Consider the following 25,180-nt stretch of genomic DNA (forward strand, 5'->3'; position numbering starts at 1 on the left):
TGACAAAAATTTTCCTTTTGGGTTCACTATAGAGTCCTGTGTTTACAAGCATAGCATTTAGCCCAGGAGGAAACATCTTCTCAAGGTTCCTATCAAGGCGAAGTTGGTTTTCAGCACACCGACAGCATTCAAATGAAAATCAAGTGAAAAATAAAACTGGCTGCAAACCTGGAAGCGATTTCCTTTCAATGAAGCCAGATTTCCGACCTGTTTTACATGCAAAGATGCTGACGATCAAACTGCTTCCAGGGCTGCAGCTCAGATGAATACAAATGTGTGGAAAACATGCTTGTGAAGAAAAAAAACATCTGAAAGGATCTCTGCAAACAACAATGCATAGTTTCCTCACTTTGATGTAACCTTAACCCTGCTGCAGCCCTGTAACTGTAATGAAGATGAGATTTCAAGGCTGCTAAGTGCCAAGGAGTGGCGTTGCCATGGCAATTGCTGCTCTGGGACAGGTTGGAACCCTGATCCTTTCTTGGATGCACGGTTTGGGAAGAGGGTGTTAGCTAGATCAGGAGTAAAATAAAATGAAACCCAGACTGTTCCAAACAATAATGTGGTGAGAAAAAGTATGCAGCGGCGTTTAACAGACATCTCAAGAATGCACGCAGAAACCTTTTTCACGCTTTCAGACAGCAGTTTGCTTACATTCATCAAAGCCCAGCCCTGCAAGGTATTTCCTCGTGTTGACTCTCTGGCTGTTTGTTTTATTTAACCTCATGCAGTCATCATCATGACTGCAAAAGGATACAGTCAACAACTGCAGCTGCAGAGTCACTCACGGCTCTGCCGATAGCGATCTGCAGCTCCTTTCCTGTTCAAAATCACGGCTGCATTGGCAAAAACGTGAGACCACATCTCACTAATAACTCAACGAGGAGGTATTATATCCTAGGACAAACTCACTTTCCTCTGAATCTTGCTTCAGAGCTGAAGATAAAAAGCAAGAGTTAGACTTAGTAATGTAGTGTTGCCTGGCAACAGCAACTGAAAACCCAGCAGTGTCTGGAGGTCTGTGATTCTTTTTTAACTTTCTGTTTGTCCTCATGCACACTCTGTAAACTCTGAATTAGCTGGTTTGAAGGGACCGAAACAATGTGAACTACATAGATTAGGTTGCACTTTATAAAAGGGGGAACAGCAAACAGTGAGAGGTTAGTTTGTGGAGTATGTTTTCTTTCATCCTGCTATCTGATCTAATCTTTTGTTTATGAGGAAAACCGTCAGGAGGTTTGGACCATGTTTGTGAAACGTTTAGCTTAATGATGTTTAGATTTGATGCCAGTAAAGGCTGGATCGCGGTGCAGATGCTGTTTGTTTTTCTCTCTAAATGGATGCTGTGGAGTCTGGGGATTTGAGTGGAGGAACAGTGCAGTGCAAGTGCACTGACCTCTGACCCTTTGTTCCAATGAACTGGAATTTTTGTGTGGCTGATTTGCTTCCCTTTAGCAACAATTGTGGGTCTCTGATGCCATCTAGTGACACTGATTGGATTCAGTGGTGAGCATAAATTGAGAGTGTAGCCATGACACTGAATGAAAGTGTTTATTTCATGTAACTGTGGAGACAGAGTGAGGATATTTCTAATACAAAAAGCTTTTTCACTCACAGGCATGAACAAACAAAAAAATGACAACACTCCAGACAGTCATGACATTGCTAATGAGAGCACAAACATCAGACAGCATCAGCTCGGCGTGGGAGTCACCAGCCACCTCCGCCGTACTCCTGAACCTGAGCTGCTAACGAAGTGACGTCAAGAGATTCGCTGTGCTGAAAATCAGGCAAAATTCTTTTTGAGGAAATTTATGAGTCCGTTGGTGGACGCGTCGTGAGAGTGGACCTCTGCAGTGTTGTTGAGTTCAGGTTCAATGTTCTTTGCGAGCTGTTTACCCAGTTCAACTCTGACGAAGATGAGGGGAAAGAGAGGAAACACAAATCACACCAAACAGACGTAGTTTTATGATATAAAAAAAAAAACCTTTTCTAAGACGTGTAATGCAAAAGGTACCTTTTCAACCAGAAAATGCACTTAAGAAATGGTCTTACCCCCACTGGTCAAAGCTATTGATCTCCCACATCACACCCTGGACAAAGATCTTGTGCTCATACATTGCTGAAAACCCAGATAAAATCATTAAAATCCGAGAGAGACATTTTTAGACATCAAATTATGCATTTAAGGCAGCAGAACTGAGCAGATGAACATGCAACATGACATGAGGACTTACATTGTCGCCCCAGGTACAAACAGACAGGTTGTTACCATGCAACAGAGTGCCATGTCCTTGCTGAACCTCTGATGCTGCTTCAGGAATTTCATTATTTGAGTTCTTTCTATTTATAAGCACGTTGTTACATTTTTTTGTAGCTCGATTTGAATCAAAAACTTTAACTAAGCAAGTGCAACCTTCAGTCTTGGTGCTTCGTGTGCACTCACTGTAATGACTGTAGAAGTCTTACCTATAAGGGCTCCCAGTGTGTAAGGTGTCAGTTTCTTGAAGATGATTGAGTTTGTTGGTCTGTTTCCTTGGAAAACCTACAGGTCAAAAAATTCCCTTATGAGTTAATTTTCATACAACATTTCTGTCTCTAACAGAGAATCATATGATGATCAGTCGTACCGGGTTTCCTAAGGAGCATCTGTTATATATAAGCCAACACCTTTCAGCTTTTTATTTGCCACATTCCTCAAATCGCAAGCAGAGGAGTGGCAGCAATCTATCCGAAACCTAACATTCGTTTGCCCTCAGTTTCTGTCTGACCAACCAGATTTCTATCTCCTCACTGACTCGTATCATACGTTGAAATGCTTGCCAGGCTTCTGCTAAGCAAAAAGAAATGTCAAAAAATGCAGCTCGATATCAGACCAAAGCCTTCAAATTAAGAGTTTGTTGTTCTTTTCTTTTGGGTAATATGTGAACACAATTGACTCCACTGGAGTTGCTTGGTTTCACCCAAAGTTACACAATTTAAAGAAACCTTTCACCCCTTCGTTCCTGAATATAATTTCAAATATATGGAAAAACGTTTTCTTCAATTTGATGCCAATCTAAGTGGAGTCCTGGATTTAATGGTATGCTGCAAATTAGCGACATGTGGCACGAAGGGGTTAAGAAATATAAAAATGACGTGACACTTCATTTAGCCTCCCATTTTGGCTGGAAGTAGAGCAATTTTAAGGCTGATACAATCCCAAAAGGAAATTACTTGACACAGCAGTGTTTTGGTGTTTTTTTCTACTGCATCGGGCTTATTTGCCCCATTAACCTTATGGATTTCAGTTCAGCGATCTGAACAAATGGTCTTTCTCACTTTCTATGAGTCAGTGTTGGATTTTCACAGGGTATAGAAGTTTAAATAAGAGACAGTTTTTTATCTTTTTTTTTTTAAATAAACGTTCATAAATAATGTCAGTTTTTTTTTTAAACAATTAAAGCTAAATTAAACCTACCAGTTAATTAAAACACAAGCATACTTTAACTAAAGATACAGATACCTGGATGACTTTTGTGTTCCAGCCCTTAAATCAGATAAGTCTTAATTATGTTTTTCACACTACTTTGAAGAAAATTGGTGCATTCTGAGGTTAGATGCTGAGGCAAAAATAAAAGCAGTTAATTTTTTAATGCACACACTAAAATTGGACATAACACTTATATTTACCCGGACTGAACGGAGTTAAAAAAAATCAAAGACCCCAACTGTCATTGCAATGCTGACTCATGGTCACTAGATGGCATCACCTGCTATTATCTCCAACGTGGATTTTTGACAGCACCAGCCCTTCCTCGTGCCAAGAATGAATAAGTATCTCTAGATTAGTTTCGGCAATGGAAAGCACAGCAGCTGAGTTCGATATAATACGTTTGTTTTTCTCAAATGTACCTTGTGTGGCAGGATTTTCTCCAGGGCCTCCCCACTCAGACCACTGGCTTCCAGCTCCTTCCTGGCCTCTTCGGTGGTCTTACCTTTCATCAAGGCTTCTGTCTGAGCCAGAAAATTGGCCGACAGAATCTAAAAAACGGGAAAAAGTTGATCAAATCTAAAGCATTAAAAGTATCAGATTGGAATATTTAGGGGATGAAACAATTTTACTTCAATTTTCATTTCAGCTGTTTCTCCAAAACAAATTTTTCCTATTTTTCTTATCAAACACTATGTTTTTTATCTTAATAGACACAATGAAACTTAAACATCTGATTTGAAAATCAAAATTTCAAAACAAGAGACCATCAAACAATAGAAAACCGAACTACAATGACTTCAAGAAGAATGTTGAGAAGTACAGGTGTCGTGGGAACGTGCCCTGTTCAAGACAGGTGTGTCTCAGATACCTTGTGGTGCAGATTGTCTCTGATTGGATGCTGAGACTGAGCTGGGATCAGGAAGTCAGACGGCACCATCCGTGTTCCTGCAAACAGAGATCAGGTTAGTTCAGACCCAGACTTGCTAAATTTAACCTTCAGAGTGACGACTTGTGGCCTGACGATAACCAGTTTCTGTGTCTACATCCTAAAATAGAGAAAATCTGAACAATGGCTGAGTCACAGTGTGTGTGTGCCTGCAATGCAGGGATTCCCCTTCTGGAGTCCGTCGGGTGGTGTTACCTTGGTGGATGAGCTGGTAGAAAGCATGCTGTCCATTTGTGCCAGGTTCTCCCCACACGATGGGCCCGGTGTGGTAGTTCACTCGTGCCCCGTGGTTGGTGATGTACTTTCCATTTGACTCCATGTCACCCTGGATGTGGAAAACTTCAATATTTCAGCTAAAATTACAAACTCCGTGAAAAACCCCTGCACGGGGATCCTCAGCAGTGGTGACAGACCTGCTGGAAATAGGCAGTGAAGCGGTGCATGTACTGGTCATAGGGCAGCACGGCGTGGGTCTCTGCGTGGAAGAAGTTGATGTACCAGATTCCCAGCAGAGCCAGCAGGACGGGAGCGTTTTTCTCCAAGGGAGCAGTTCGAAAGTGTTTGTCCTCAGGTGGGGGAAAATACAGCCAATTTACTTTTCTGTCCCTTTAGAGAGGGTATATTTTCTTCATTAGAGTTGGGTATCGAAGCATTATAGTATTATGCATACCATCCAGTGAGCTCCGGATAGAAGCTTCTCAAAGTTGTCAAAACCTGAAGAACAAAAAATGACAGATTAAATTGGCTTTGTTCTTCTATAGTACCACAAAAAACTTTGATCTATAAGTTTCCAATTATTCTTAGAAATGAAGAATTAATTACACAACCACTGCAGCTCAAAGGAAATATTGGGCATTGAAAACAGTTTACGCCACTTTTCTAAATATACTCTTAAACATACATTGATCAGAAAAAATAAAGCATTTGGGTAAAACAACATGAAGATACAACAAACGCTACCATAGATAAAATAAAAAGGGCATTATTTCAAAAACATGTGATAATTTCTTTAGGCATCAAGTCATAATTTCAATACATTTTTCCACTCACAAATTGTCTCTATTTTATTGCTATAATGGGTTTTCCATTAGATCCAGAATTTTGATTATTATTATTCATGGTTCTATAATTGATTTGTGATTTTTAGGACGCATCACTAAAGTAAAGATGTCCAATAAGGACATGTGTGTTTAAAGACCTACCATTTTTGGTGTTTTTAACATGTTCTGGTGGCATTTTTCTGCCAATGGAGGAGATTTATTAAGAAAATGTAGCACTAAATTATATTTCTGAGTTTTAAAAGTAATTTTTTGCGAATAACGAGCAGACTAAAACATGTTTGAACTACATTTTTATGATATGGAAAACACGCTGGGTGGCCACAAACTTCCTGTTCTGAGCTCTCAGGAACAGGGAGGCATATTTCTAATGAACCACTACTTCTCTGCAGAAATTATGTCCTAAAAAAAACAGCATTGTTTTTTTTATTTGGGCTAAAACACAGCTGGAAACGCTTTGAAAATAGCTCAAAAGATGATTGAAGTGGGACTTTAAACAATGAAATAAGGTAAATATTAGATCAGCCGTAAAGGTTATACTTCACATTAGGCATGTCCTGAGATTCCAATAAAAAAGTTTTGCATCTCTGACCTTTAATCAATGGTGCTTTTGTGACATTTCCCATCACAATGATTAAAAAAAGGACTTTTTCCACAGACTAAAAGGTAGTTTAAAGCAGTTCCTACCAACATGCAAGGCAATAGACATTCCAATAGCAGACCACAGGGAGAAACGGCCACCAACCCACTGAAAGAGAAAATCCACAGCGTTATAAAAACACGCCAACATTGCATGTGAACACTGTTCATTAGTTTTATGCAGAACAGGACAACATTTCTTGTAGATTCAGCAACCAAACCCAAATGAACTTGTTTTGCACATTTCCTTTATTTTAGTGTTGTTTGCAGAAGCTCTACTTTTCCCTTCACTGTCTCAACAGGCAGGATAATCCAGACAGTCTGTAACATAAAAGCCACTTCAGAGCTGCTACCTTTAAAAGACCAACAATGCAGCTAAAAGCAGCACCCTGACCTTTGATGTGCCTCGGCCTTCACAGTAACCTCTGCAGGAGGAAAGGTTGCTACCAATAATAACCCAATCTAAAGAGAGGGGCTTCTGATTACCCAGCAGCTGCTCTACTGAGTCTGTCCCCCCCTCCTACTTCACAGGTCAAAAGTCTAGAGTATTTATAGGCTCCCACTCGTGTCCCTCAACCCAGAGTGGGATGAAAAAGTAAAAGATCAGCTGCATGGAGTTAGGATTGTATGACTGAAAGGGCACTTACATCCCAGAACTCGAACATGTTCTCTGTGTCAATGCCAAAGTCCTTTACTTTGGGCTGAAAGGCAGGCAGAGAGAAACAGATTTTAAACACTGACATGCCAGGTGAAGCTTTCTTCTGATAATTAAAAAAAAATGGACATAGCTTACACCATTTGTGGACAGAGCCACAAAGTGCTTAGCAACTGCAGCTTTCTGTGGGAATAAAGGGAGTCAGAATTAAGTCAGATATCATGTGGTCCAAAATGTCATCTTGGGTGAAGGACCCAGCGTGCACTCACATCTTTGGCATGCTCCAGGAACCAGGCTTTGGCTGACTCAGCATTGGTAATAGTTTCTTGGGTGGTAAACGTCTGAAAAAAAAGAGGATTTGGCAGACAAGGTGGATTTGTATTTTGTGGTATCATCCACTGACAATTATTTAGCTGTCCCATCTCCTCACAAATCTATTTTTTTTTACAAACCTAAACAATTAAAGACTGTGTACTGTGTGTGATTTTTCTAAAAGATATGTATGTTTTTTAATTGAATGAATGCTATAAAGCAGGGGTGTCAAACTTATTTTCATCGAGGGCCACATCAGTATAGTGGTTGTCCTCAAAGGGCCAGATGTCACTAATACATGTAACTAAATGTAATGAAAAATAAATGTAACTACTCCTTAATGTTAAATAACTCATTATTCATGATACATTTTTAAAGTGACAATTATGGAGTCCTCTGTTGTTCATAATTAAATAAATAAATTTCAGTTGCATAGAAAACATATGTTTGCTTGTTACTCAATCATTTTAGATTTGATTCTGTCAGGTTTGGTTATATGGACAGTGTTTTAGTCCTAATTTATAGTTGGCAATTCCAAATTTTCAAGTCCGATTCCCCCTGGATATGAATAAATACACACCAATTTTTAATGTATTATTTTAAGAAATTAAAAATTTTTATGGTCTTGAGGGCCACATAAAATGACATGGAGGGCCACATTTGGCCCCTGGGCCTTGAGTTTGACACATGTGCTATAAAGCATTCAACCCATTGTTTTCCTGTTTCTCTATATTTATTTTTTTTCTTAATTATAGTATTTTCCGCCATTTTTTGCCGCTAAACTTCAACAATTTTTCAGCTATTTTAATCTTTCAACTATTAAAATGTTCAGCTCTTTCAGCCTTTTCCAGCTACGGCATTTGGTCCTTAAAATGAACTTTTCAATATATTCCAGGATTTGGCATTTTTCACCAAAATATCTTTTTGTGCTGTTTTCACTTTATTTATCGTCAACTTAGATAATTTCTTTCTTTCTTTCTTTTTTTCTTTATTTGCTAATTATTACCCTTTAAGGTTTTATTTTTATTCAGCAATATAGTATTCAACTCTGTATTTACTTCTAAATGCAGCTCCTACAAATAATGTAATAATAATTATCCCAAAAAAGCTACAAAACAGTTTGAAATATATGATTGATCTTTTTGTCCACATTCAAAGTTTAGACACACAACTCATTTCTCAGATCATAAATAATGCTTTCTTGAGATGAGCCTTTTTTTTTTTACATATTTCATAAAGAAAGGAACAAATAAGTAACACCTTCTTTTATTTAAAAGATCCCTCTGCTGCGGTCTAAGAGTGCACTCTGACGAAAATTGTGTTTGTAACATGTTCTGGTGGCATTTTTCTGATGATGGAGGTTACATTTAAAGAAAATTTAACCTCTAAATTCATTTTCTGAGTAGTACTTCTTTCAAATTGTTGTGAATTGGGGTCAGATGAGAAGACGTTAGAAAAAGATTGTATTTGTGATGTAGAAAACACGCTGTATGGCCACAAGCTCCCTGCTGTGAGCTCTCAGCAACCGGGAGAGGAAGGGGGGCTGGGGTTGCTCCGCGCCACGACTCCACCCACAAACCCACAATTTCTAGTGAAGTACTGGCGGTCTGCAGAACATCCTATGTTCTAGAGACCGTTTGGCTAAAAATGGCAAGTTCATAATTAAAAGACTATTGTGAAGGCTTTTAAAAGGATGATTGGAGTGGGACTTTAAAAGTGCTACCTTGGATGCGATGATGAAGAGGGTAGTTTCTGCATTTAGCTGAGCCAGGGTTTTGGTTATGTGAGTTCCATCGATGTTGGACACAAACCACACCCGAGGTCCACCCTTCGAGTATGGCTTCAGGGCCTCTGTCACCATCAGTGGACCCTGAGGTTAAAATCAAGGAGAAACAGATATTGGTGCATATGCTAACACGGCAATCGGTAGATGATTGCACTTACAAGGTCTGATCCTCCAATCCCAACATTAACAACATCTGTGATGGCCTTTCCTGTGAAACCTTTCCACTCGCCACTGCGAACCCTCTGCAAAGACAACCCAACGTTTTCAGGGTTGCTACCACAACACTGAAACCATCAACAGTGACAAAGCATGTTTGAGCTGCACGCACATGACAGAAGCTCTTCATCTTCTCCAGAACCTTGTTGACCTCTGGCATTACATCTTTCCCCTCAACCAAGATGGGAGTGTTGGAACGGTTCCTCAGAGCCACGTGGAGCACAGCACGGCCCTTCAGACAACAAAGATTTGTCAAGTTGATATAGCAAAAAGTGGTAAAATTATACAAATTTTTCAATGATGAACCTCAGTGAAGTTGATCTTGTCTCCGGTAAACATCTTCTCCCTGGCAGCTTCAATTCCTCTGGACTTACCCTGAAGAAAACAATACTGCTTGCTTACGCATTAAAAACCACACAGCTATGGGGAGTTAGTACACTGCAGTCATGAATAAAGTCCAGGATGATCCATTTTATGAAGCGTGTTGGTAGTAAATAAAGAAAAACAACATGGGTGCTGCATGTTACAAAAATTGCTTAGACGAATCCCCTCAAGAGGGCAAAAATCATTCTGCTTTGAGACAAGTTACCAGATCAGTCAGCATTTTCATGACTTCATCTGTGATGAGGTTCTTGGAGTAATCCAAAAGAATATCCCCATCTTCAGTGTTCAGCGTGAGGCTGTCCAGGACACAAGACGATGGAAAAAAAACGGCAAAGGCATTCTGTGAGCACATGCTCATTGTATGCATTTGAGGAGCCTGTGACAAAGATAAACCTGCTCTTTCATTTACAGACAACATTTCCTCTGAGCGTGCCATAACAGGTATGCATCATACCTGAACTTTCTGAACCTTTCCTTGTCGGCCTCAAACAAGTGCCTCACGTTGAGGTTCAGGGCATGGGCTGTGAACCAGTGCTGCAGCTTTTCAAAGTTGGGGTCCTGAGTGAGTCCCATGCTGATGTCCAGGGGTGGGGCTGGCTCTGCTCCTTTTACTCTCAACTATCCTGGCTGAATGGAGCTGAGCAGGTCAGGGGGACAGCTTTTTGCAGTCCAGATTCACACTAGCCCCTCCCACATGAGGGGTTCAGCTCTCTGGGATTGGGTTTGCCACTTGTTCACACTGGCATGCAGGCCAACAGAGCAGGCTTCAAAAAGCATACATGCAGTTTAAATTTATGTATTTTCTGTTGAAAACATGTGTTTAATAAACATTTGACTTGCTGAAAGCATTCAAGTGTAACGTAATGAAACTTTGATGAAAATTCTTAAAATCAAATCACTTTTTTTAATCTTTACAATTTCAACAGTTAAATGGCGAGACTCTATTTTGGTTTAAATAAACCCTGCTACAGACACACTATCTGTAAACGACATGATCAAAAAATGGTTTGCATTCTCCATTGATAGTTTGAAGAACAAGTTCATGAGAAACAGGAATAAAAAAGGAAGAGGCAAAATAAAGGATTGGAGATTTATAAGCATTACAAGCCAAACATGATGTAAAAGAGCACATGCTGACAAGGGGAAAGTACCTGATAGTGCAAGTTATATCTTTCTACTTACAGACACTATTAAGAGTCAGCTGTAATATCACTTACTGAACAGTAGAGGACGACAAGTTGTCAGTTTCATGGGTCCACTTGTGAAATGGTGTTTCCAGTGTAGAGACTAAAAGTTAAATGTATAAAAAATAACAGAAATAAAAAAAACAAATATATATAGTTTCAATTAGTATAGAAATATGTATTGGTGTTTTCCTTTTTTATTTAAAGATATCATATTAAACTTACTTATTTCCAGAATAATTAAAATGTTAAGATGCAAACGGGAATAATATTGATAAAAATAAAGATAAAAAATAATCCATCCGACCTGAAAAGATGTTTATGTGAGTTGAATTTGAGAATTAACACCAACAATCTAAACAACGTTTTATTTTCACAATGCATGTCAGTTGCTTTTATTGTGAAAGTTCTTCCGGAAGTGGCTGTTGTTGTTGACGCTGGCTGTTCAGCAGTCACACACAGCTAGGGAATTCGCTGTCAAGAGGGTGGATGCCTGGAGCTGGTGAGCAATGCTTTGATTAACTCAACGTCTCTCTGTGTTTTTGCGTTTTAATCGAAGCTGTTGGCGCCTCTCGTTGATAATGGTGGCACTCGCTGTTTCTGGTCTGTCAGGCGGTACCGCACGAGCGCACACGAGCTCGTGCCGCCTGCAGTCGTGTCGCAGAAGACTAGCTGGACAGCTAATGGTAGCTTAGCTTCGTAGCTAGCCTGCTTTAATACCAATGCTTCGCAGATGCATTGATTATCGGACGTTCAAGCGCCATTGTTTACGTCTGTCTTCGCAAAAAATATGAATCGAACAACGTGACCACACACGTTGCCATCTCGTTGACGTGGCCACTGCCGTTCTCATGAATGTCGACCCTCAGATTCACGTCTGTGTGTACACCGACCCAGCGTGATGTCTTGTCTGCTGATGAAGAAGTGCCTCCGCCGAGCGAAGGAGGAGCGACTGGCGCTGCCGTTTGTTTCTGTTGTCATTGCGATAGTTGTGAATGACCGCGGGCGCCGCTTCAGGTTCCATCCGGGCGTCTCGGTAACCTTAAGCCGCCACAGTGCAGGTAAGGCGGGAGTTAAGAGGCTTTAGCTTCAACCAGCAAAGCCCGGACCCAAACCAAAGCAGCGGTGAAGTTTTCTGGACCCTCCCCACTGAGCAGAGCCGGAATGTAGGTTTGGCCAGCAGACGACAACCACGGGGGTGTCGCCTCATTCTTATATTAGTATTATATATTATTCTATTCGAATTTAAATGTGCTTTGTCTTGCTAGTTTGAGTCGTGTCAGTCAGTCAGGGAGGGGAGCGCCAGCGGCTGCCTGGCTGTTCGGGCTCCCAAAGCGTTCTGTTCTGACTGTTCTGTAGTAGGGTTCTCCTGCTCCATGCTCATGCTGCTGGAAGGTTCGGAGTTCTTCATGCTCGGTTCCGCTGGATGGAGGTCGTTAAAGCCGTATTAATAGCTGCGGCAGAGCTTCCATAAACCAGAGAGTTTCGGTGAAACCAGCCAGCTGAAGCTATTTTATACACATTCATCAACTATTTAAAGCCATATTTGCCAAATGGCTGCATTTGTACTTCAATTTAATTTTGTGTATTCTTTAGAAAATGCCTTTTTTTTTGTCCATAAAGAAAAGGTTGACCTTGATATCACTGAAACTACAATATCTAAAATCTTTTTACTGATTGACACCCTTAACTGATTTTCTCCAATGGTGCTTTTGTTCTTGGAAGTCCTACTCTGATCTTATTTTGATCTATTGTAAAATAATTTACAGTGATCTTTTAATTATCTTTATGCTGGTTTTAGGCTAAATATATATGAAAAAACAAACAAAAACGTGTTGTTTTCCAGGACAGAGTTTCTGTAGAGCAGCAAGAGTTCATCAGAAATTCACCTCTGTTGGTTGGTGTAACCCCGCCAACACTTCCCATCATCCCTTTGTTACTCTCCTGCTAGCTTACAGCCCCTCGCAACACCAAGACATTAATGGAGCAATAAAAATGGGGAGCATTTTTGAACTAGATGCCAACTTGGACGAGGAAAACGAAGACGTTTGTGGATCCATCTGTCGGCAGGGAGCTTGTGGCCTACTGATTGTAGTTTGTGCGTAACAACTACAAGCTTTTCAAACAGTATTTTTTCTTCATCTGCTCGTGAGTCACCACGATTTGAATAATGCAGTTCTAATCTCAATTTTCTTTACATGTGTCCTCCATCATCAGAAAAAGGCTACAAGAACACGATTGAAAACCCAATTTTCATCTGAGTGGGTCTATAACTGATTTTCTCAAATGGTGCTTCTGCTTTTTAAGATTCTACAGAAAGGGAGTTTTATTCAGAAGTAAAAAAACGCTGACCCAGTTTCCCTTGTTGTAGATGGGCTTCTTGTTTTGATCCTTGGAATGTAGACATAGGCAAATTTTGCAATAAAAGTTACTGCTTTGCCACACACAGGGTTTGATCATGCCAATCTCAAGATCGCAGTAATTGATCGTATCAGAGTACCTTGCTCTCGAGTATGAGTCACTCAGAAACAAATATTGCCTTTGTATGTGCATTGTTTTGGTTTCTGGTGTAGATTATAGTTGCTTAAATAGTAGAATATTTTTCCTTTTTTCAAATTTTTTTTTTCCGACCAAACTTTACTTTTTAATTCTGCCTTGCTTGTTAGTGCTCTTTGCGTTTGTCGGCACATGATTTGACCTGCAGTGACACTTTTCCGGCGTCTTTCATTCAGTCCGGAAGCATGTGCGAGGAAGTCAACAAAAAGTCACAAGATTACTGTTTGCGATTGCCCCGGGTGGAGTTCCAGGGATGTTTCCTTAAACAAAGGAGCTTTCTAGTGTTGTTGCATGTTCGGTGTAAGATTATACAGGTGAGCGTGGCAGCAAAGGCCCCCCTTTCTGGGAAGTTTAAAACCTTTCAAATTGGAATTCCTTACAAGTCAAAACCCCATCCGTTTAGTTTGTTTTTTAAGGTTCTAACCTATAAACTGCATGATTTTTTTTTTTTGTATTCTGCCTAGATGTACATTTTGGCAAAAACTTTGTTTTAAGATGGTAGTAAAAGAGAACAGGTTTTACAGGTGAGAGTTTAAATGTTGTCTTTAGTTTGTGCAGGTATTTCATTCATACTTTGTAATAATCTATTTTTTTTTTACTAGCTGCCCGTGAATCATCTTTTTTGGAAATCCTGCATATTTTTAAAGAATATTGAAGGGGAGACAGATTTGTTTTGCACTTTATAGAAATGGTGTCAAATATTAATGGTACGGAAAGATCGGAAGGATTTTCTAAACCAGCAAACATGTAATGACGTGCCTGTTGCACAGCAAATGTTAGAAATGTTTTTACAGTTTTTCCAACATTTAAAAAAAAAGATCAGTTTATTGTTAACTGATATTAACCTATGCAAGAGATATCTGCAGGCTGGCTTATTTTAGTGACGATGGGGTTGTTAGTTTCCTTTGTCAACACAGAAATAACAACCGCTGTTGCTAAGGTTAACATTTGCTTCCTCTTTAACAAATGATCCTTCTTGCAATATTTCTGCAACACTTTGTTCAATCCTGTAGTTTTCCGTTTCATTTCAAACCTACTAAATCCAATTCTAATAATTGTCCTGCCATTCCTCACAACATAGCAGCTAACACAGATGAAGACTTGAAGCATGGGAAATTTCACTGGTGTCTCCTGGGAAACTGGTCTAGTCTTAGTTTGCGGTTTGCTATTTGCCCCTCAGTCAAATGTTTCCAGTGAGAAGCATGACTTCTCATGGCAACAGGAAGATCAAATACTGTAAGACAGAAAAATAAACTACAATCTAAACTTTCTCATAAAGTGCGATATTTATTTTTAATAAACGTTTCAAAAATGTGTTTGGATATTCTTCCAAGCTTACTTGTTTCTATCAGAAGTTGGTGGCAAATACACAAAAACACTATTATGAAAAATAATAAATAAATAATGTATTGGCTTTATCTGCGCTTTTTTAGATGATCAAAGCGCTTACTATGTGTCCATTACACATTAACTCCTCATTCATACTTGGTGATGGTAACTGCTGATGAAGCCACAGCTGCCCTGGGGCAGACTGACAGGGGCGTGGCTGCCAGTGTGCGCTTACGGCCCCTCTGACCATCACCGGGAGCCACACTGGAGGCAAGAAGGGTGAATGTCTTGCCCAACAACAGTTGGCTGGAGAGATTGGGAATCAAACCGCCAATATTTTGATCACTGACCAACCAGATCAACACCTGAGCCACTGCAGTGACTGTAACTTAGAATTTAACTGAGTATTATAGAGACTATTTGAGACTATGTTTATACCATATTTCCTCCCTTTGGTGTATTTGAATCAATTACATTTATTTCTAGGTTTACGTTTAGCTTTTTACACCTTCTCACTCGCTTGTCTCTGCTGTTTGACAAGCAGCAATAAATCTTCCAAGGCATCTTCCCTTTTTGACTCATTAAGTGTAAAATTAACATCTATCTTTTGTGGTTAATTTATTTATTTTTAAACTAAAGTGTCTAGATGACTGGAATGCAACACACCCTGCAAGTTCTCCATAAAGCCTGCTCACTCTAGGCCTAGGGAAGCATTTCCATCCTCACAGGTTGCTACTAGCCTTTCATGAAAGGAGCTGACGTTAGTCTTTCATGACAGCTCTCACTTGTTAAAACCCACCGTTTGGCCACACTAAACGTATTCTATTGTTTATGATTATTTGTAGAGCATATCTGAGCTTTTGCTGTTTGACCAACACTGAAAAGTTTTTGCTTCACGTCAATGAAAATTATAAAACGGAGGGAACTTGTAAATTAGGTGGCATCTACTTACTAGTTAGTTACTCTTTAATTTTGGATTTTAAGAAGTTAATTATTTGGTGGATCAAACCTAACATCGACAAAAACACTAAAATCTAGATGATGGGGGAACTAGTCTTCCATGTAATAATAAACGGTAGCCAATGCATTTTTCCTCTCTTAAAGCCATGCAGCTGCAAGTACATGTGTGTTTTTTTTTCACTGAGTCCTGGTATGAGGAGGACAGGCTGCCACAATACTCTCCTTGTGTTCTGAGGGCCAGAGGAGCCTGGCTCGGCTCCTGTCACACAGTTGCTTACGGCACTTGTCCTGTCGTTTGGACTGACCTCGTCGACCTATCTGCTGGTTTTAAGATTTCTCTTTGACTTGTTTAACCAAAGCTTCTCAGCAGAAATGTGCGCAGCCTTTGGCTGTGATTTTGTTTCCAATGCAATCAGTAATTTCTTTTTTCCTCCAATATATGTTGTGGAGATGTTTGCGCCATATTGTTTTAGTTCTGACTGTCGTGTGTGTGTGTGTGTGTGTGCGTGTGCGTGTGTCTGCGCACGCTCATTTGAACCCACATGAAGAGGCTTCTGGGGAAATGCATTCCAATGCTTCATTGGCAACAGATGTAGAAGAGAGCATTTTTTCTGCTCTGAGCTGAACATTTTGGAGTGTCTAAAAACAGTGTGGACTGTTGGGCAGCTGTTTTGCCCATGCAGGCTGAAATAGACTTCATAAGAGAGCTAATGTTGGGCTTGTGGCTACTAGAGCATTAGACTTGTTTGCCTCACAAAGGCAGAAGGACTAGAAGCTGTCAGCATTGGTAACAGCTGCCCCATCCCAATCTATTGACCTGCCTTTAGGAGTGGTTACAAACACTCTGCCTGTTTCTATGTTTCAATAAATTCTACAAATGTATTTGCAAACGTTTGGGATATTTGAACTGCACGGTTTCCACATTCTGAAATCTGAATGTATGTGTTTTTAGCAAGAATCCCTAAACATGTGTGTTGTAGTGACTGTTTGTGTGTTTTGAGCAGACAGGTAAATGATTGCATCTATTCAAACTTCCTCTGCCTATATCTAGTAGCGTACTTGGCATGACATATTTGTTGCTGGCGACAGATATCTTGCCACGGGAAACCTTAACCCCCTTTTCCTGTTAATCTAGGCAGCTGACATGTATGTTGAGTGGAGAAGTGGAGCTAACATTAGACCTGAGCAGCCCCTGCTGGAGGAGGGTCTTTGAACTGGGTTGGTATAGGGCCAGTGCACACAGATAGGCAATTCCATCACATGTGTTTGTTTGGATGTTCTCTTGACAGCCAACAAAGCTGATGACAATGTGTTTAAAATTCATACTCATTTTTTATTTCTTTTTTTTTAAATCGGTGTGTATCCCTACTAACATGTCTTACATGGAAACTGTTGTAACCAACCAACCAGAACTGGATCGAGTGTGTGTGTCATCACCCATAGCAAATGGCTTAGTTCCAGGTCCAAAGCAAATCAAGTCAATTCAGTTCCCAATTTTTTTTGTGATTTGAATGTCGCCATTTTGGAGCCTAACAATGTCAGTAAGCAGTGATTGGTCTTACTTTAGTTGGCGTTTCTATGGCAGCTACTCTCGGCAATCAGAACTTCAGAGCTTGTTGGAAGTCCACACCCCTACCAATTCAATTTCAATTTTATTTGTATAGCCCAAAATCACAACAACATTCGTCTCGATGGGCTTAGATGTAGGGTAAAACATGAAATCAAAATGGATCATGAACAAAAAAAATTCAATAGAAAGATTCTAAACTGAACTAACCAAACCAAACTGGTGCCCTTAGACCCTCCTACGCGGTAAGGAAAAACTCCTAAGGTTTGAAGGAGTTTGAACGCTTGAACGCTGGCTCTGGAAAATCTGTCAAATGTTTTTGGCGTTTGATGTGGAACCTTGACTTTTGTTGAAGCATCTCATTGGTCAGTCTATAACTTGAATAACTTGAAGCAACAGAGAAAATGATATAAAAATTGGATTATCAAGAACATGTTAAAAAAGGTAGCAGAGCAAGAATGGTTATTCTGACCAATAGAATGACTGAGTAATAGTTGTTTATTTCTTAATAGGAGTCCTCAGGATTCTGGCTTCTTCGAGCCGGCAGGTACTTCCTGTTTGGAACGCCAAGGGGGTAGGGGACACTCAGTCCAGGTCTTTTATAGAGTCAATGGTTGTAACTTCAAGCCCTACCCTACTCCAATCATCTTTTGATCTGTTGTAAAAGCATTATAGCCGTACATTTTTAAGACAGATTCCAGCTCAGATGAGGAAAACAATGACATTCATGGATCTGTTTGTCTGCAAACGGATGCATTGGAATAGAGTGGAGCAGGGAGCTTGTGGCCCGCCAATTTGTAGTTTGTATGCAACAACTACAGTGTTTCTCAAACTATATTTTTATCGTCTGAAATCTACACAAAACCAAAACAACTTTCTTTGTAGTTTTTGCAGGTCCCTATAAAGTTGTAGTGTCATTAAAGGGAAGTAATCTTTCCTCCCATCAGCTATTAGACTTATTAGATTTATTAGATCAGATCAGATGCCATTAAAGTGCAGACTTTCAGCTTTAATTCCATGGGTTGAACAAAAAAGATTGCATAAAAATGTGAAAAACTAAAGCATTTTTTAAACACAATCCCTTCATTTCATGGGCTCGTAAGTAACTGGACAAATGAAATAACTGAAAACAAAATGGTCATTACTAATATTTGGTTGATGTTGTTGGCAATGACAGCCTGAAGTCTTGAACTCATGGACATGACCAGATGCTGGGTTTTTTCCTTCTGAATGCTCTGCCAGGCCTTTACTGCAGCGGCTATCAGTTGCTGTTTGTTTGTGGGCCTTTCTGTCTGAAGTTTTGTCTTCAACAAGTGAAATGCAATGCTCAATTGGGTTAAGATCAGGTGACTGACTTGGCCTTTCAAGAATATTCTACTTCTTTGCTTTAATAAACTCCTGAGTTGCTTTGGCTGTATGTTTTGGGTCGTTGTCCATCTGTATTATGAAAGGCCCCTATCAGTTTGGCTGCATTCACCTGGATCTGTGCAGACAGTATGTCTCTGAACACTTCAGAATTCATCGGGCTGCTTCTGTCCTGTGTCACGTCATCAATAAACACTAGTGTCCCGGTGCCACTAGCAGCCATGCACGCCCAGGCCATCACACTGCCTCCACAGTGTTTTAGTGATGATGTAGTGTGCTTTGGATCATGTGCTTCTCCACGCCTTCTCCATACTTTTCTCTTGCCATCATTCTGGTAGAGGTTGATTTTGGTTTCATCTGTCCAAAGAATGTTTTTCCAGAACTTTGCTGGCTTTTTTAGATGCTTTTTAGCAAAGTCCAATCTAGTCTTCTTATTCTTGAGGCTTATGAGTGGCTTGCATCTTGCAGTGTACCCTCTGTATCTACTTTCATGCAGTCTTCTTTTTATGGTAGACTTTGATATTGATACGCCTACCTCCTGGAGAGTGTTGTTCACTTGGTTGGCTGTTGTGAACGGGTTCCTCTTCACCATGGAAATGATTCTGCCATCATCCACCACTGTTGTCTTCCGTGGACGTCCAGGTCTTTTTGCGTTGCTGAGTTCACCAGTGCTTTCTTTCTTTCTCAGGATGTACCACACTGTTGATTTTTCCACTCCTAATACTGTAGCAATTTCTCGCATTGTTTTTTTCTGTTTTCCCAGCTTAATGATGCTCCTTTCACCTGCATGGAGAGCTCCTTTGACCGCATGTTTTCTGTTCACAGCAAAATCTTCAAAATGCAAGCACGAGTCCTCTAATCAACTCCAGGCCTTTTATCTGTTTCACTCATAATGACATAACAAGGGAATAACTCACACTTGCCCATGCAATAGCATGGAAGTTAATTGTCCAATTACTTACGAGCCCATGAAATGAAGGGATTGTGTTTAAAAAATGCTTTCGTTTTTCACATTTTATGCAATCTTTTTGTTCAACCCATGGAATTAAAGCTGAAAGTCTGCACTTCAATGGCATCTGAGTTGTTTTATTTAAAATTCACTGTGGTAATGTACAGAAACAAAATTAGAAAGATTGTATCTCTGTCCAAAGATTTATGGTCCTGACTGTATGTTTCAAAGCACAGTAAATGTATTTTCTATCACAAAAATATATTAAAAAATATTGTAATACTTACACTGTAACAAATAAACAGTTGTGTTTTACGGTTTGTGTAATCATGGATAATAGGTTAACTTTGAGATTATCATTGTTCATTCAAGAAAAAAAATATTTTGCTAAACCGTGGAAAATCCCGGAGCACTTGACCTTTTATAGGCAGGTTTACTTTCTGGTATTAGCCTGCAGAGGCTAAAACCCTATAAGTGTGTCAGCCAGCAGGCATTGTGGGGCACCTTGCAGGTTCTTAGTGTACCTGTCACCTGTAATCCCTGGGATTTAGTGATCTAACTGGGTCGTGGTCTTTATGGCTTTTTCTTTTAGCTTTTATTGAGAACTATGAGTTTGCTTTTGCTTAAAAATATTAAATCAAACTTCTTATTTTGGTCAAAATTGTTAATTTATTTGATTGTTTTAGTCAATTTTTCAGGAAAATATAACTGAATCTGCTTTGATTTATATTTTTGTTGCTTTAAAGCAAATTTTGATTTGACATACGTACAACTTCATAAAAATATAGCTTTAAAAAATCTGCTTTTGGCATTAAAGTGATTTTTATACCATTTTGTTTTGTATTTTTAATTTAATATGACAGCTCAAATTACACAAGGTCAAACATTGAGAAGTGGGGATGAGGTATTTGATGTTTGTTGGGTAACAATTAGTAAAGAATCTGGAGGGTATGTTTTAAAATAATGTCAGAAATATTGACCGAACCCTTTTAGTTTAGAAGAGAAAAGGACAAAACTGTCCTGTTCCTCTTCACGAGGAAGTCAGCAGTTCCCTTCAGGCTTGACACTTGGTTCAGTTAGTGGTCCAGGACAGATAAAGGGGGCTTTTTTCCTCCCCTTTTTTATGTACTTTCTGGGCATACCTCTGTGTTTTTGAAGGGAAGTAGGGCTTGGAGGACAGGAAAATGCTGGTGGAGATGTGTAATGGAAGCAGCTACACAGCTGTTAAACCTAAAATTGTGGCAACCTGGATGGTCTTATCTGTTGGGAGGCAGTGTTTTCTTTTCACAGGGTTTAACACACTCCAAAAACAGTACAGTAAGGGAACAAAGTGTAAATATTTCGCTTACCGATGGCTGTATCCACAGCAAATAAGTACAGAAACTAGTTTGTTGAGTTGATAGTCTGTGCTTCAAATGGAAAAAATGTTTTGTTAGCGTTATTGACACCCCCCCACACCTTTTTTTTTGCCAAGCAATGTTCTGCATGCTTTTTACATGGACGCTCACTAGCAATAGTATAATTGTTTTCCCTGTAAACAGATAATTGACAAATGTTTAAACTGATATCTAAAGTTAGATCACCAACTTAAAGCCTAATATTCTCCATCCAAATGGGGTACAGTTCTCTACTTCTGAAGTTAGAAGGCCTTGGTGAGAAAGTGGAGTCAGAAAGAATGAAAGTATTGTGGCTTTTACAATGTGCAGCCCAACAGACCCCTCAGTGTTTTTCAACAATGGCTTCTTGCAGGAATTCTCTCTGCATCTGTGCTTTGCTAAAGCAGACGTTGCCAAAGATACGAGGGCTGCTGTTAGTAATCGTCTAGCAATGTACAGCTTTAAACCACAGCTCTGTACCAAAATGGTTTAGGATGTCACCACTTGGTTCAGAAAATTGTGGTTAAAGTTCTCCTGCAGGGAAACAGGGGTTTCTGTGTGGCTGCAGCAAATAATGGGCTGTGGATTTGACTTGATATCTGAGTGAAAGTTAACTGTTGCACGTTTTAGTTGCCTCAATATGTGCATTGGGTTGTACTAGATTTCTAAATGTGGTGCAAGATCCTACAGATTGAATTTACAAGGGAGACGCATCAGAGGAAATGACTGACGCAAACAAAATAATACACAGAAAGACAACTATAATGAATTTTTATAAACAGAGGAAGTAGGTTCTGTTTTCAGCCGCTTGCAATCGTATTTCCTGCTTTTTATTTTCTATTTTATATATTTAATAATAGAATAGTATTTAGGGGCACATCGTTTTTTTATTTATTTTTTTATTACAAATTTTAATTGACATTACATAGAATAGGCATGTCCAAAGTCCGGCCCATGGGTAACATTTAGCCCGCGTTCTAATTACTAACGGTCTCCAGGCCCTTAATAAAACCAATAATATGGAGCACTTTCTAAAATTTTGGTTAAAAAAATATATTAAGATACATTTGTTCAATGGGAAGAATTAAAAAGTTATATCATTACAATTAAATATGAATTAATTTGTCTATTTTAAATGTAATGTTATTAATAGTTAAAAGAATATCAGACTTAATTGTCGCCCTCACACATTTCAATCTCACCAATTCTGGAGCTGGTTGCAAAAACCTTGGACACCCCTAACATAGAATTTATTCCAACCTTTCTGTCTTCCTATAATTACCACAGCTGTTTGCAAAAATCTATCAAGTGAAACAAAACTTTTGAGGGTTAATTATTGGCTGAGCTTCACGGGGAACAGGCTGTGGCAGAAAAACAGCATAAAGTGGTTTTTTTTTTCATCAAAATATTAATAATGAATGTTATTTTCTGCAAGACAATGCTGTATAAAATGCTAAGTGATGTAATACTTTAATATTTCTCCTTTTGGATAGTAAGACAAATGGCAGTTTATCTCGATGCGACAGTAGAGGATTTGATTCAGAACATTTGTGGTTTATCTGAAACTAAAAAAAACCTTTAACCCGTCTTTAGGAAGGCAAAACACACATACAGGGAACTTAAAGCTGTTTAGATTCTCATTTTGCAGTCACTGTGTGTGAAATGAAAGAGCTATGAAATGGACTGGCCTCTTTGACTTATATATATATATATATATATATATATATATATATATATATATATATATATATATATATATATATATATATATATATATATATATATATATATATATATATATATATATATATATATATATATAAAAAAACACATGAATAGGAAGTTGGGTTAGATTTAACTTTTGTTCACACTTCCTTTGCTGTTGCAGTAACAGACTTTGGAAAATATTTTATGGAAACTTCTTAAAACTTCCCGTTTAGCTTCCTAGTTCTGCGTATAGTTAACTTTTTTTATTTAAATGTCTGTTTTCTTTTGCTAGAGAATATTTTTAGGGGTGGAAAGCATGCATCCTTGTTTTAATTTGATTAGTGCCTCTTTTCAGCCGTAGTAAACCGGAAAAAGAGGCTGCTTCTAATTGGTTTAAATTTTTTTTACAAAGGTGCGACTGCCTGCACTTTATTTATTTTATTGGGTATCAATACTGTGATGACAATATGTCTTGTGATACATGAATAAATGGCAAAACAAAAAACAACAAATGCATCATTTTCATTTCACTGCAACATTTTTATTTAAATTAGAGTCAGCATAACTTCACTTATACTCCAAATGATCCTCGTCTATATAGGAGTTGGGCATCTAACTTAAAAGTTCGATTGGTCAATAGTGTTAATGGGCTGTATTTGATTTAAGTACTTTAAGCTGCCATGAGATTGTGTGTAAACAATTAAGATAACCGTTTATCTCTATTTATGCGTATCTCACCAGCTGATGGCGACAAATTTGCACGTTTTTGTGCAGACCTACTGCACTTATTTTTCCCGTTAAAAACGAATTCTGGTAAAGAGAAGTGTTAATGTCAAGCTCTTATTTGCATGTTAATCAGAGGATTACTGTTGGATGCCTTATTTGATGCTTTCGTCAAGCTCTGACATGCAGCTGAAAAGTTTTAGGCTGTGTTTGTAAAGCAGTTGAAATGATGCTCATCCTTCCTTTTTGACATGACGTAAACTTTTTCCTCTTTGTCTCTGTCCTCTCCCCTTTTAGGAAATGACCTAGAGGCCTTACAGATACATTTGTGCTTTTGTTGCTCTAATCTGCATCCGCAGAGAACAGCGAGTTTTGGAAGCACATTTGTTTCCACAGTGAGTAATATCTACCTCAGCCAGCAGACGGGGGGACAAACCAGGAAGCTGCTGGAGACGTCGGACAGGCAGACGGAGCTATCAGCTGGCCGCACGCTCACTGCCTGCAGAGCACTGCTATTTTTTTTTTAAGGGGATTTAAGACGGACTGGATCTGTCTGCCCTCCACCTCCCACTATTCCTCTGCAGAAGACAACACAAACATCCACTCTTTCCAGCGTTTATTATTTTTGTTTTTTTAAATGGTCCTTTTTTCTTTTGTGCTGTTGACCAGTGTGTCATTTCCGTGGATGCATTTTTGCTTTACCCTTTTAAAAGGATTTTCTATTTTGTACTGCGGGCTGGTTTAAGAGTATATGTAAATACATGTATGAAGGATTTATTTTCTCTGGATCTGAAGGAAAGTTGATGCACTTTAGGCCTTTGCTGTGAAACCTTTACCCCTCTGTTATGATCATTCTGTTGGAAGCTGGAAGGAGAACATCTGGGGGCGTGTTCCTGTTGTTTTTTTAAAGTTTATATGTTGCATCTGCAGCCGTGCTGCATGTAAGCATTTCACTCAGCGTTGCTTCAGTGCCAGGCAAGATGAAATGAACCTCCGACAGGTGGAATCCTTAAGCTGTCTCTCTCCATAACTTGATCCGTTTCGTAGAATTGGAGATTTTTGGGAAGCAGGAGTCATTTGCTTGGAACAACTGCAACAAGAAGAGCTTCCGGTGCTTTGGCACCACCTATGTATTGTTGTAGTGCGCAGGAAAGTAAAATGGACTACAAGCGTCGCTTTTTGCTCGGCGGGTCCAAGCAGAAAGTGCAACAGCACCAGCAGTACCAAATGCCTGAGCTGAGCCGGACCCTGAGCGCCACTCTGGCTTCCTCTTGCGCTGCCTCGTCGCCCATGAGCACCGGGGTGGGCATTCCCGGCAGCTGCCACCCGCCCCCCTCCGGCACCACCACCGCTGTCGCCGACATCCAGCAAGGCATCTCCAAATACCTGGATGCGCTCAATGTGTTCTGCCGGGCCAGCGCCTTTCTCACAGACCTGTTCAGCAGCGTGTTCAGGAACTCTCACTATTCCAAAGCAGCTATGCAACTGAAGGACGTGCAGGAACACGTCATGGAGGCGGCTAGTAGGCTGACTGCAGCAATAAAGCCAGAGATCGCCAAGATGCTGATGGAACTGAGCGCCGGGGCAGCCAACTTCAAAGACCAGAACGACTTCAGCCTGCAGGACGTAGAGGTAAGAGACAACACACAAACACACTGACCAACTGAGAAAGTATTGGAGTCATTTATATCTCAAATCATTCAAACTATTAAGATTTCAACCTCCAAGACGTCAGCACCACAGTCATCTCTGTGTTTGTCTTGACAGCAGGATCAGATATAACTGAACATACTTGAGCGCATTAACTGATCCATAACTCCTTATAGAACTGGTGCTAATACGCTTGGCTGGTGACTGTCGTAAAATTGGCTTCATGAATCACCCTTTTGGCTCAGATGGTGTTCTCGCGCCCAGTGTTATGGGGGTGTCAATATGTGAGGGTGAGGTGCAAAATAACACTGCCATCTTCTGTCATGATGCATCAGCTGAAACG

General features: G+C 39.6%; 2 protein-coding genes across 4 annotated transcripts in view; one reads left to right on the forward strand and one right to left on the reverse strand.

The window, feature by feature from the left end:
• Positions 1 to 1,535: 1,535 nt before the first annotated feature.
• On the reverse strand, positions 1,536 to 10,114 carry gpi (glucose-6-phosphate isomerase). The gene is made up of 18 exons (XM_004067446.4): positions 9,926 to 10,114; positions 9,677 to 9,767; positions 9,394 to 9,462; positions 9,200 to 9,319; positions 9,030 to 9,113; positions 8,809 to 8,955; positions 7,043 to 7,114; positions 6,912 to 6,956; positions 6,766 to 6,819; positions 6,167 to 6,227; positions 5,092 to 5,135; positions 4,835 to 4,987; positions 4,617 to 4,746; positions 4,344 to 4,420; positions 3,895 to 4,023; positions 2,470 to 2,545; positions 2,056 to 2,122; positions 1,536 to 1,910 (listed from the first exon to the last, which is right to left on the reverse strand). Exons 1-18 carry the CDS (start codon positions 10,042 to 10,044, stop codon positions 1,787 to 1,789), a joined length of 1,662 nt encoding a protein of 553 aa, XP_004067494.1. The 5' UTR covers positions 10,045 to 10,114; the 3' UTR covers positions 1,536 to 1,786.
• Positions 10,115 to 11,057: 943 nt separating this feature from the next.
• The window catches only part of kiaa0355 (KIAA0355 ortholog), a 34,397-nt gene continuing 20,274 nt past the window's right edge, over positions 11,058 to 25,180 (forward strand). The window contains exons 1-2 of one of the 3 annotated variants that reach the window (XM_004067499.4): positions 11,058 to 11,157; positions 23,485 to 24,819. In XM_004067499.4, the coding sequence (XP_004067547.1) occupies positions 24,316 to 24,819 (504 nt within the window). In that variant the 5' untranslated portion in view covers positions 11,058 to 11,157; positions 23,485 to 24,315. Of the gene's footprint in view, positions 11,158 to 11,218; positions 11,822 to 23,484; positions 24,820 to 25,180 lie in introns of those variants that run through there. The other 2 variants (XM_020700430.2, XM_011493723.3) reach the window with 2 other exon arrangements.

The sequence above is a fragment of the Oryzias latipes genome, chromosome 3, assembly GCF_002234675.1.
Source record: "Oryzias latipes chromosome 3, ASM223467v1".
NCBI classification, from domain to species: domain Eukaryota; kingdom Metazoa; phylum Chordata; class Actinopteri; order Beloniformes; family Adrianichthyidae; genus Oryzias; species Oryzias latipes.

Bases quoted from the DNA above. Each gene is read 5' to 3' on its own strand.
- gpi (XM_004067446.4), bottom strand. From the start codon at position 10,044: ATGGGACTCACTCAGGACCCCAACTTTGAAAAGCTGCAGCACTGGTTC. The intron at 9,768-9,925 runs GTATGATGCATA...TGTCCTGGACAG, and splicing joins GAAAGGTTCAGAAAGTTCAG to CCTCACGCTGAACACTGAAG. The intron at 2,123-2,469 runs GTAAGACTTCTA...CTGGGTTTTCAG, and splicing joins CACACTGGGAGCCCTTATAG to CAATGTATGAGCACAAGATC.